At 42.9% G+C, this 13,679-nt stretch overlaps 1 protein-coding gene across 1 annotated transcript; it reads left to right on the top strand.

Moving 5' to 3' along the window:
* The first annotated feature begins 8,976 nt into the window (after positions 1-8,976).
* Positions 8,977-12,317, top strand: LOC125522444 (GDSL esterase/lipase APG-like). The gene is made up of 5 exons (XM_048687505.1): positions 8,977-9,385; positions 9,469-9,599; positions 11,113-11,340; positions 11,483-11,732; positions 11,891-12,317. The coding sequence occupies exons 1-5, from the start codon at positions 9,124-9,126 to the stop codon at positions 12,118-12,120; spliced, it is 1,101 nt and encodes a 366-aa protein (XP_048543462.1). The 5' UTR covers positions 8,977-9,123; the 3' UTR covers positions 12,121-12,317.
* Positions 12,318-13,679: the final 1,362 nt, after the last annotated feature.

The following is a 13,679-nucleotide window of genomic DNA, read 5'->3' as shown; positions in this document are numbered from 1 at the left end:
ATCAAACGGAGTCCAAACGGAATGAAACCTTCGGGAACGTGATTTTCTCACCGAACGTGATCCAGGAGACTTGGACCCTACGCCAAGGCATCGGAGAGGCGGTCACGAGGGTGGGGGGCACGCCCCCTGCCTCGTGGGCCCTTCGGTGCTCCTCCGACGTACTTCTTCCTCCTATATATACCTACATACCCCCAAACGATCAGAACAGGAGCCAAAAACCTAATTCCACCGCCGCAACTTTCTGTATTCACGAGATCCCATCTTGGGGCCTGTTCCGGAGCTCCGCCGGAGAGGGCCGTCATCATGGAGGGCTTCTACATCATCATAGCCTCTCCGATGAAGTGTGAGTAGTTTACCTCAGACCTTCGGGTCCATAGTTAGTAGCTAGATGGCTTCTTCTCTCTTTTTGGATCTCAATACAAAGTTCTCCCCCTCTCTTGTGGAGATCTATTCGATGTAATCTTCTTTTTGCGGTGTGTTTGTTGAGACCGATGAATTGTGGGTTTATGATCAAGTCTATCTACGAATAGTATTTGAATCTTCTCTGAATTCTTTTATGTATGATTGGTTAGCTTTGCAAGTCTCTTCGAATTATCCGTTTGGTTTGGCCAACTAGATTGGTAGTTCTTGTCATGGGAGAAGTGCTTAGCTTTGGGTTCGATCTTGCGGTGTCCTTTCCCAGTGACAGAAGGGGCAGCAAGGCACGTATTGTATCGTTGACATTGAGGATAACAAGATGGGGTTTATTTCATATTGCATGAATTTATCTCTCTACATCATGTCATCTTGCTTAAGACGTTACTCTGTTTTTAACTTAATACTCTAGATGCATGCTGGATAGCGGTCGATGAGTGGAGTAATACTAGTAGATGCTGAATCGTTTCAATCTACTTGTCATGGACGTGATGCCTATATACATGATCATGCCTAGATATTCTCATAACTATGCTCAATTCTGTCAATTGCTCAACAGTAATTTGTTCATCCACCGTAGAATACTTATGCTCTTGAGAGAAGCCACTAGTGAAACCTATGACCCTCGGGTCTATTCTCATCATATCAGTCTCCATCACTTTAATTTTGCTTTACTTTTTACTTGGCCTTTACTTTTTACTTTGCATCTTTATACCAAAAATATTATATCTATCAGATCTCACTCTCGTAAGTGACCGTGAAGGGATTGACAACCCCTAATCGCGTTGCTTGCGAGTAGGTATCGTTTTGTGCAGGTATGAAGGACTTGAGCGTGGCCTCCTACTGGATTGATACCTTGGTTCTCAAAAATTAAGGAAAATACTTACGCTACTCTGCTGCATCATCCCTTCCTCTTCGGGGAAAACCAAGGCAAGCTCAAGACGTAGCACTAGTCAATATAAATATGTTGAAATTGTGGAACTATAATTGCTTTAAAATAATATTAATATATGCTACACACAAAATTGAGATGGTAATGATTTATTCGTGTGTGCAAAGGGTACACGAGCGTGGACAGTGCGTGCTGCGGGAGCGGGAGGCTGGGCGCTGAGGGTGGCTGCAAACGGAACTCCACATTGTGCGCCGACCATGACGCCTACAGCGGGCCGCCGAGCTGGGTGCCCAGGCGCTCTTCCACGAGGGCCCGGCCCAGGTCACCACGCCCATCAGCTTCGGGCAGCTGGTTCGCAAGAGATAAGATATACACTCCCTAGTCTAGAGAAAATAAGAGAGGATCTATTTATTATGGATATATTGTACTCCTTCCATCTCATAATATAAAAGCGTTTTTTACACTAGTGAGGGAGTAGATGTAATCTTCTTGTCTGAATCTCAATAAGCTAGCTAAGCTCTAAGAATAGTAGTAAGCTGAGCTTAATCTTCCCATGACACGTTGCTTCATTGTATTTGGATTTACTTTGTACCCATGTTTGGTCTCTCGGATGTAGCTAAACTAGCATGGTTAGGACATGTGCAGGTGCAATGCTTCCTTGGGAAGATGCGAGCTTACGTCCAAATAGAAGAGAGTTTCTATTACTGTCTAATCTTCCTAGTCCTAGAAATGCTAACGGACAAACATATACAAGAAATACAAATGGTTATGGCAGCGAAGCCAGATCCAACTAGTAGGTGAAATCTATCATTTGCAAACCATTCCTTTCTCCGAATAAACAGATAATACACCAGACCTGTGATGGGGAGCAAGCAAGACCACACCAGACCTAACCTAGTTAGTAGCAAAGATGGAACTTCATTTGAGAACTCACAAGCAATGGCATCAACCTGCTTCTTCTCCATCATGTCTATCTTTCACCCACCGCCTATTTTCTCGACTATGCTATGTCACGTCAAAACCATGGTTTGGCCGAAGAATAACGACTGTGAGGTACCAGGCTAGCCCGGTATCAATAGTTTATTATAAAAATTTCACATTCTTTTCAACGGATATAATCAGCCCAGATGATGAATTGAGAGACAAAAATACACCTATCTATTGGTAAAATGCTATATCACATAAAAGGCCTTATAGATATATAGTATTAGATGCTTGTAGTCGTCGCTAGGTGGTCTACGGATCTGAATGTAATTTTTATTATTTTTTGTGTTCGTTGTACTATTATAATTGAAGATGAATAGACCGAAAGCTTTCCCGCACAAAAAAAAGATGCAGCAACTTTAAATACCAGCGAGGGTAAGTGTTGGGCCTTTTCTTGCTGGCCCAAGCACATATTATATAGAGCAGGTTGGCCCTAGCCCGCCAAGAAAGCAATCAACACTAGATGTACGGGCCACACTAAATTGACTAAAATGTTAGAGAAGATAAATTAGCCCTACAATTTCAACAACAGCTGCCCTAGCCGTTGTCAACCCACTCGTGCTGCTTTGGGTAAACCCTAGGATGTGGTCTTCTAGATCGGACGATGTCGGTACTACGGTGACGTTTCTCTCTTGCGAGCATCATTTGTGGAGCAGCGCTGGAAGACAGAGGCAGGAGGTGGTGCAGCTTCGTCTTGACGGAGCTTCGGTGAAGCTGTCAAGTCATGCCTGGACGGCAGGTGCTACGCACGACAGATCTTTCAGATTCTTCACATCTGGGCGGGCGAGCGCAGGGCGGTGGCGCCGTTGGGCGCAGTTGTGGTGTTGATGGATGTTCGGCCTGGCAGGGATGATGCAGATCTCTCTTCTAAAGATGAGCCAGTGGTCCGATGATGACATCGGCTTCTAAAACGTATGCATGTGGTGTGCACTTTAGGTAGGCAGCACCGGCTGTTGGTCCCGATATGTTATGTGGATGAATCGGCAACAACACTGGTTTTAGATATGGGGAGTGAGAGCACTCTACATTATCAAGTTTGTAGGTGTGAGTGGTGTCTTTGGGTGGATATATGTATGTTCTTGTTAGACCTTTGTGGAATAATTAATAAAAATGGCTGCATGCATCGATTGATGCAGAGGCCAGGGTAATCTCGTTAAAAAAAACAGTTGCCCTAAAGAAACTTCAACAATACCTGGAGATGGCCTATATGTTAAGGACACAATTAAAAGAAAGCGTTTCTACATAATTTTTGGTAGTTTAATAGAGGCAAATTGTGAACTGCATATATTGTATTAAAAGTGCGCTTGGATAGTCTTGTCCTTGTGTCATTCTACAAGTGGGGCCACATGGGAGTATTCTACTCGTGTCAATCTATAATGTACCACTTAGGCTAAAATCTACTGCTAAATTAGGAAAAACAATTGTGTATTGTGTGTTGCTCTCGTCGTTAAATGGAAAAGTAAACTTATTGATTTAATCTTTTTGCTAGTTTCGGTCCACCAAGCTAGATCGCACTCTATTTAAATAGAATAACACTAGGGAAAGGGCCCGTGCCTTGCAACGGGTATAAAATCAATTTGAAAGTTCGTGTGTGCAGCTCCAATCCATCTCCTTCTACCTTATCTCATCTTCCCTTTTATTTGAAACTGCTAGCAGTAAATACTACAATTGCAAAGGCCACGATTGGACATGTTTAATTAGGATTGCTCTTAGCCTCCCAACACATTCTCAACATAAAAGCATTAATTATAAAGTGTCAACCCAACGATGGTGACCAAGTGAAAAAAGGAAAATAACTTCAAGTAATTCTAGATGGATGGAGTATGTCAACAACAAAGACACGCCACATCGTTTTTGAACCAGTGAAAATATCTCACATCTGTATGAAAATCACATAATGTTATCAAGCAGAACAAATACTATAAGTATTTTTCTTTCCTTTGGTCCCAACATATACTATTTAATAGATCAGATAGACAACCAAGGTTGTGCAAGAGCTATTCCGTTAGAGCATCTACAGCAGGACATAACAAATATGACCCCTTAAACGCCCACGGATGCGCCCGGTCAGTGACCGGGTGTGTCCATTTTAAGCCCCTATTTGTCCATCCACACAACCACACTTCTCATTTTTCTTCTTCATATATCCGGTCACTCGCATGTGATTGAAGGAGATGAAGATTGGCGCGTCTGTGAGCCCTCATATCCATCCTAGATTTGAGATGGACATGAGAGTTCACGGACAGCCCGAACGTATAGAAATTGCATGAGGGTCCGGTTGGGTCAGTTTTTTCCTTCTCTCTCTTGTCCGGTCACTGACCCGGACGCGTCCGCGGGCGTATGAAAGATGATTTGAGGCGTCCGGCTATAGATGCTCTTATTGGTTGCTCATATGCATCAAAACAATATGTAAAGGGGTAGTTTCACGAAAAAAACCTAACAAACATAGTGTTTCAAGCCTCAAAGAGGTTGATCTGGATGCCCTCGGTATCCTAGACCTGGCATAACATAGTGTTACACATTGATCTGCAATTCTGTCGATGACTCTCAATAGCGACTTGCACATGGCACCATGGCTAGGCATTATGTCAAATAGATGAACAATATTACAAAGAACGTGACATAAAAAAATCGTGCTGATAAGTGATAAAACGCCTAACCTGCTCTGCCATGATCATGGTGATGGATGCTCTCTCGGCAGTATCATTGAGGGGGTATGGATGGCAGAGCTAGCTGGACAACATCTAAGATTATGCATGACTGTGGCATTGCTGACCTTGAGCTTCTGCCCGAGCATGTGGCAATATCAGTCATAATTGGATTATGATCTGGGATGCTTAACCTCTCGGATAGTGCAAAAGACTATGATATACAACCTTGGTGTAAGGTTTTAAGCAATATTACCATTATCTAAAAATTCATAGAAATGTAAGTCAGCAGGAATTCCTCTATACTAATACTTATAGGAGCTGCTATATTACAAACTTCAAAAATATCTATGTAATAAGATTTGGATTGCTTAGCACGTCCATGTTATAACCATAATTCTACACAGTAAGTACTCCATCCCCTTGTCTTAATAGTATTTCGGCAGAGCTCCTGCTTGGTTTTCAGAAAATAGAATACTCACACATTGCCAAAGGCAAAATTTAAGTTGGGAATTTGAGTCTGGTATCATGTAAGTTGTGCTTGGTTGACTAAAAAAATGTACCAATGTATGTTTGATGACAGATACCAACATGTGTTATGAACGTATAATATCACTCCACTTAGTCTAATACCAGAATTGGTATAAAAAATTAGTTTGCTTTCTTATTACCAATAGCTTACCAACTTTTCTATCCCAAACAAAGCACTAACCTAAGTTACAGTATACTGACTTCCAACCCTAAAACAAATTGCAATGCAGTCCCTTAATTAACCCACTTAAATTATTTAAGAACATGGAGGCTACCAAGTTAATTCAAAGCTATAGACTATGCCAAAAAAAATTATAGATTGCTCTGGATGAGTACACATTACAGATGGGCGAAGAGAAGCATGAAACAATCATTTTTGTGACCCCACACCTAATCGCCGCACCTAATCTTCTCAATGCTCATAGTCATGGGTTCTCTCCCCAGATCCATTGAGGGGCATAACTAAGTGGATCGAGGTGGTAGACATCAATGGGTGGCGGCTCCATGACACATCATGTGAGACATTGCTGACCAGGAGCTTTGCACTGGGATCATGGCTGCGGGTTGTGGTCGAGGGAGAAAGCTTGCTTCTCTTCTTCCGGATGTGCAGGTTGGTGGTGGACGCAAGTGTTCAGTGAAGCTCAGAGGCAGAAGGCATCCAACCAAATCATCATACTTGACACTTCGAAATCTGCATCCTTGGACAGAATCCCGTTTGCGATGCTGAGGTTTCACAGCGTGTTGCATTGGTGCCTTCTTACCTCACAGGTGCTCTCCTTCCCCGCTCGCAAGACCCTGCACGGAACGAAAATACTTACCATGATAATCGTATATTTCTTCAGGTGCATCGCAATGATTACTTTTGTCAATGAGACAAAACTGAAATCTGGATATAATATTCAGTCATTTACATGCGAACTTTTTTGGGAGTTTTTTTCCGCTGAGTGCAAATTATATATTATTTTAAACAGATCATGTGATCCTGAGACACATCAGTGGTTTTCACATTAATTATATTGTATTTATGCCACAGAACATATACGTGATCCATCAGTTTCTTATATGTTCCCCTCCAAACATATGAAGTGGTGAAAAGATTTATAAATCCCGTAACTAATATGGATTAAGAATGTTTATTGCAAATATTGGTACTTCAAATAAATTTGATTGTTGCATAAAGTCGGGAGACGCTCATCTGAATCACCTGCAAATATATAGATTAGCTATTGGTTTCATAAAAAAGAAACTAATTATCTTGCCGGTGTGGCCTTGTGGGAATATTCCAACAAAATAAGAACTCGCAATTTTGTTTTCATATACAGTAATTATCAACCTACTGAGAATGCAATAAACCATAGTACATCTAAGCTTAAGGGTCTAATCATATATGTATGCATCCATTAATTCCATCTATTCATCATTAGGTGTCTAATTATGCATCCATTAATCCAACATATCCATCAGTTCCATGTTTGTATAACCAAGTACTATACATATAAGAGCTGAAAAGAGATCAGACCTGAGATTAAACGGGCTGGAGCACGACAATCATATGTCCCACTGAACTCTGGAGCACACAAAAATAGTTTGATGCAAAGGAAAAACAAAGCACTTCGATGCTAGGATCAGTTTGTGCTTGTTCCAGTGTTTCGACACTTCGACCACCTACTATCAAAAGAGCACTACTATGTACGATCCACAGTTATCACTTTGACAGAAATTCAGACCACCTACTATCAAAAGAGCACTACTATGTACGATCCACAGTTGACACTTTGGCAGAAATTCAGAAACACATGTTCCATAGTAGAGTTCAGAAAAATTAACATGTCTGATGCCCGTTGCCTTGGCCTTTACTATCTACTTCATCTTTGAATCCACGGACAACCAAACAAATAAGATCAATCTCCAATCCCTGAAAAATCAACTGAGTATTCCCCTCTCGATCTCTTCGTTGCTCGGCCACAGGAGGCTGCAGAGCCAGAACAGGGGAGCTTGTGTGGGTTGGAGGCTGTCCGCGAGGAGGGCCTGCACGGGAGACGCAAAGTTTCATCTCTGTAGCAGGTCGTGAGCAGCACTGGATGGGAGAGGATAGAGGTGTGGAGCCGGCGAGCAGCACACCTCGGGGGAGTGGAGACAGAGATGTCAGGGAGAGGTGGTGGTATCCTTGCGCACGACAGCGCGAGGCGATGGCAGAGATGCTGGGGCCTGGGGGTGCCGCGCGGTGTTGAGGTTAGTCGCCTCGGCGGGGTCCTCGCCCACAATCAAGACGTCCACCGGCGCTCCATCGTGGTTATCAGCGGGCGCCGTGCTCCAGGGAGCCAGTGGCTAGGGCTCCGTCAAGGCTATTTACCGGCAGCGGGGGACTACAACGGCGATTGGGGACGGAAGATGGTGGCGAGGGCTGCCGGAAGCGGTGCCATGGGGGTGCGGCGGCGAAAGGAACCCTAGTTCCGAGGCGTCTCGCGTCCTCGTGCGGGAGAGAGAGGGCCTCTAGAATCCTTTTTTTCACTTAATAATTAATAACAGATGAAAGTTTGTGGAGTGCGGGATGATTACCCAAAAAAGCAGGAGACAAAAATAAGGGAGGAAGGACGTGCAGACCCAAATTAGTACCACCTCGTTTACATTACGATTTTATCCATACAAATTGTAAAAGCGTATTATAATTAATAACAGATGAAAGTTTGCGGAGTGCGGGATGATTACCCAAAAAAGCAGGAGACAAAAATTAGGGAGGAAGGACGTGCAGACCCAAATTAGTACCACCTCGTTTATATTACGATTTTGTCCATACAAATTGTAAAAGCGTATTATGACATGAGAAGAAAACGTATTGTGACGGTGAACCCAAGGAGTCAATCCGTGCTTTATTATTAATTATAAATTATAAATTATAAATTATAATTATATTATTATTATTATTATTATTATTAGGGAGGATAGATATGTGGTATGAATTGGACGAGTTAAAAAAAACTTTATAACTTTAATGCACAAAACTAAGAATAATATTTTTTAACTAAAACTAGGATGATCTAGCAACTAAAGTGATACACCTTATATTTTCCAACAGAGTGAATATTTTCTTTTTAAGAAACCAAACAAAACCAAAGGGCGCAGCAAAGCACGCACTACCCTTCTAGTTAAGTACCATGCCATCACCAAAATACATATGAAACCGTGGGAAAAAACTTGCACTGGGAGACCCCGTATAAAGTAATTGAAGGCAGTGTCATCTCTAGGTAGATCGAGGCTCGACAAGAAACAACGGTCGTCGAATGGATCGATGCAGACGTAACATGCACGCTGATTAATTAGTCGTTTCCCTCTGATCGAGCAGTAGAACTTTTCCCAAGGGGAGGCATCGTTCACACATGCACATGAAGTGTGCAGTATATTTATATTACTCTATAGTACATGGAGTACAATCGCCTAAAGGAAAAATAAACCTCTACATGGAGTACACGCAGACCCGGACAACTTGGCAGATTAGCTTCCTAGCTTATTGACCGAAGATCAATCATACACAAACACTTGGGCTTACAAGTACTACAGGTCGAGCTCCTGTTTGTTATACACAGTCATAATTCATTGAGAAAGCTACTTTCCTTGCCTAGCTAGCTAGGCGCACGAGTTGGCGCGCCGCCGGCCATGAAGGGCGGCCTCTTTGTCGTCGGTCTCCTGGTGGCGGCCCTTGTCGGTGCGGTCGCGGCGAGCACTGAAGCGGTGCGGCGGCCGGTGGTGCCGGCCATGTTTGTGCTTGGGGACTCAACGCTGGACGTGGGCAACAACAACCACCTGCCGGGGAAGGACGTGCCCAGGGCCAACCAGCCTTTCTACGGCGTCGACTTCCCCGGCAGCGCCATTGCCACCGGACGGTTCAGCAACGGCTACAACATCGCCGACTTCATCGGTAAGCAGCGCGGCAGGCTACCACATCACTGACTCCAGAATTCATATATTACATGTGTTCATAGACATGATTGATGGATGCAGCTAGGTACCTGGGGTTCGAGAAGAGCCCTCTGGCTTATCTGGTGCTGAAATCACGCAACTATCTCATCCCTAGCGCTCTCACGAGAGGAGTGAGCTACGCCTCTGCTGGAGCTGGCATCCTGGACTCCACTGTAAGTCACATTTAACTATTACTACTACCTCCGTCCGGGTTTATCACCCATCCTTGTATTTTGTGTCAAACTTTGATCTTTGATTTAACTATCAAAAATTAAGTTATGTACTATAATAATAGCATAATTGAAAACCTCTTTCGAATATGAATCTAATAATATAAGCTTTGTGACATACTCCCTTCGTCCGGTGAAGAGTGTACATCTAGAGATTTTAGGACAAACTATGAAGTGAAGTAAAAATGCATTGAAAAAGTGCAAGCCATCATTTCTCTCCTTTTAATTAACCATCCCTCAATGAGCTAAGTGCGTGTAGAAATTAAGAAGACCATGTGTAGATTGTTATTGATCTTGATCACCGTGTGATGAGAGAGAAGTATTTTTTTATTTTAAAGTGCATTGGGAAGATAGAAGTACACTTTTTTATGGACAAATTTTGAAACCAAACGTACACTCTTTACCGGATGGAGGGAGTATACAGCTTATATTTTGTTAGTCAAATATACAATCAAAATTTGACACAGAATACTAAAGAGACCGATAAAGCCGGAGGGAGGATGCTTAATTACTTCAACACAATTGGTACATCTGTATATATAGTTCCGACATTTTTTTAGGGTTGTAGGTGCACATATTGTCCTTTCCCCCCAAAACATATACTCCTTGTGACCCAATTTAGTTATGTTCTGGTGAGATATATAAGCCCGTAAACAAAGCCTTTTCAAATGTTTTAAAGCTCGGACAACCTTCATACGTGCTAGAGACTAGCACCGACACCCGATGGAAGGAGCAACGTGGAAGCATCACACACTGAGATAATTAATTAAAATATCTTTACGCTCATCAAAGGGAGCACCACAAAGATCTCAACAAATTAATTAATTAATCTACTTATTGGATCAAATTTCACGTGTATGTTAGTAGATAGCTGTGTCGATACAATCACCAGATCACATCTCGATCTACCAAAGCCACATAGACATAAAATGGAAAGCGGGGCACTAACATTCCTTCATCACGAGATTTATCATTTGTTCAGCGCTAGCTGGCTAGATTCTCTAGGCATGACTACTTGTCCGCTAGCTCTTCACTTGCATTGCCGGGATTTTGGATGACCATACCCTCGTCCCACATGGGTGACCTTTATCTACTCCCGAGTCGACAATTGAAGTTACATGAACTTCATTTTTATGGCTGCCCAGGGTTATATGTGCTTGACTCAAGCAATTTCGACTCCACTCATAAGTTGTTAAGAAACTGACATCACCGCTTTTGACTTAATTATTTTTGAATGTTGATTACAATTATAAGGAGTTTCAATGGATTGACATCAAAATATCATAGGCCGTCTAGCACTGCCACTAGTCTGAGACATCTCCCAACTCTATCGGCTAACATAACAACATAAGTCGAACCGCAACCACATAATAAAATAATAGGCGCAATTCTAACATTGCATAATTAGCCACAATTTCTTGTAATTTGTAAGAACCAACCTTGTGACATATTGCAGAGTGCGGGAAACAGCATCCCGTTGTCGAAGCAGGTGCGCTACTTTGCGGCGACCAAGGCAGAGATGGAGGCCGTAGCCGGCAGAGGCAACGTGTCCAGGCTCCTCGCTCGCTCCTTCTTCCTCCTCGGCGTCGGCAGCAATGACCTCTTCCAGTCCACAGCGACCACCCAGGGTGATGTCATTGCGCTCTACACAACTCTCATCTCCAACTACACTGCTGCGATCAATGTAAGCAAACCGACAAACCATCCAATCCGTTATTTTTTCATTAATTAAGTTGTTTTTCGTTTCTAAGCAAAAGGCAAATGACTATTCGTGTACTACACATGTTGTAGTATAATTAACTGGTCATACATATTACAATGCATAGGATCTGTATGTGATGGGGGCGAGGAAGTTCGGGGTCATCAGTGTCAGCCCGCTGGGCTGCGTGCCAGCGGTGCGCGTGCTCAACGTGACCGGGGCATGTAACGATGCCATGAACCAGATCGCCATGGGATTCACCGCCACACTTAAGTCTGCACTCGCCGGCCTCGCCCAAAAGCTCCCATGCCTTGCCTACTCCCTCGGCGACTCCTTCGCCGCCTTGGAGACAAACTTCTCCAACCCGCAAGCAGCCGGTATGTCCCTATACACAAATCGATAGAAAAAATTGTGGCACTGTAATGTCTCTAAGAAAATCTGGAATTGGCACTAGTGACTATTGTACAACGTGGTACAACAAATGCTTGGGGTATCTAAACGGGATGATGATCATGTATCTGTGTGTGAATCAAAGGGTATGTGAGCGTGGACAGCGCCTGCTGCGGGAGCGGGAGGCTGGGCGCTGAGGGCGGCTACTGCACGCGGAACTCCAAGCTGTGTGCCGACCACGACGCCTATGTGTACTGGGACTGGATCCACGCCACGCAGCGGGCTGCCGAGCTGGGTGCCCAGGCGCTCTTCAACGAGGGCCCGGCCCAGGTCACTGCACCCATCAGCTTCGGGCAGCTGGCCGACGAGAGATGACGACACATGCACTCTCTTGACACGTTGTAGCTGTAATGTTTTTGTAGGGAATAGTGTAGCTGTAATCTTGTTGTTCTGAATCGCAATAAGCTACGAAGCTCCTCTAAGAAAAGCAATAAGTTGGGCTGGATCTTTCCATGACACGTTGCTTCATTGTATTTGGATTTGGTTTGTAATCCATGTTTGCTTCATTTTGATGTGTACACCGACCCGTTGGTTAGTATAGTACTGACAAGTATCTCAGTCTTTCAGATGTAGCTAAACTAGCATGGTTTAAGCCATGTGCAGGTGCAATGCTTCCTTGGGAAGACGTGAGCTTAGGTCCACATACAAGAGAGAGGTTTCTATTATTGTCTAATCTTCCAAGAAATGCTAAAGGACAAAACATACAAGAAATAAAAATGGTTATTACAACAAAGCCAGATCCAAGTAGTTGGCGAAATCCATCATTTTTATTTCGCCAGACCTGTGTGACGGGGAGCAAGCAAGGCCACACAAAAGCTGAGCTAGTTAGTACTACCAAAGAAGGAAAACATCATTTAAAAATTGGCAAGCAATGGCATCAACCTGCTTCTTCTTCAACATGTCTATCTTTGACGGTTTGACCCACCGCCTATTTTCTCAACTATGCCACGTCAGGTCAAAATCATGATTTGGCCGAAGAACAACCACTGTGAGGTGCCAAGCCAACCAAGTATCGATAGTTTAGAATAAAAAGTGCACACTTTTTCTATGTATATAATCAACCTACATGATAAATTGAGAGACGAAAATACATTATCTAGGTAAAATGTTATATTAATACAAAAGGCCTTATAGATGTATGGTATTAGATGCACTAACTTTAAATATCAGCACCATAAGTGTTGGGCCTTTTCTTGTTGGCCCAAGCATGTACTTCCCCCGTTCCTAAATATTTGTCCTTTTATAAATTTTAAATAAACTATCACATATAGATGTATATAGACATATTTTAAAGTTTAGATTTATTTATTTTGCTCCGTATGTAGTCACTTGTTGAAAAATCTCTACAAAGACAAATATTTACGAACGGAGGGAGTATAATATAGAGCAGGTTGCCCCTAGCCCGCCGAGAAAGCGATCAATAATAGATGTACGGGCCAAACTAAATGGACTGAAATGTTAGAGAAGATAACTAGCCCAACTTCAACAACAACTGCCTATGAAACTTCAACAATAACCGGAGATAGCCTATCTGTCGAGGACACAATTAATAGAAAAGTGTCTCTACATGATTTGTATGGTAGTTTAATAGAGTCAAATTGTGAAGTGCACCTAAAGAAGCATCACTACATTTGTGATAAAGTGCATCTGACGGTCTTCTCCTTGTGTCATTCTACAAGTGCAACTGTAATGGAGCTTTCTGCTCGTGTCAATCTATGATGTGCCATGTAGGCTAAAATCTACAGTTAAATTAGGGAAACAATATATTTTATGGACTGGCTGTCGCTCTTGTCATGTAATCTATACCTAATATTAAAAGACGGAAACTTTCATAGTTCTTCATAAGTTACCCTTTTATATCCGTTGATTTTTTG

The sequence above is a fragment of the Triticum urartu genome, chromosome 7 (assembly GCF_003073215.2).
Source record: "Triticum urartu cultivar G1812 chromosome 7, Tu2.1, whole genome shotgun sequence".
Taxonomy (NCBI): domain Eukaryota; kingdom Viridiplantae; phylum Streptophyta; class Magnoliopsida; order Poales; family Poaceae; genus Triticum; species Triticum urartu.
Note: the sequence above shows the minus strand (reverse complement) of the source record. Positions and strands in the feature narration are given on the sequence as shown.

Excerpts from the sequence above, each read along its gene's own strand:
- LOC125522444 (XM_048687505.1), top strand. The coding sequence starts at position 9,124 with ATGAAGGGCGGCCTCTTTGTCGTCGGTCTCCTGGTGGCGGCCCTTGTC. Across the intron at positions 11,341-11,482 it reads ACTACACTGCTGCGATCAAT|GATCTGTATGTGATGGGGGC; the intron begins GTAAGCAAACCG and ends TACAATGCATAG. Across the intron at positions 11,733-11,890 it reads CTCCAACCCGCAAGCAGCCG|GGTATGTGAGCGTGGACAGC; the intron begins GTATGTCCCTAT and ends TGTGAATCAAAG.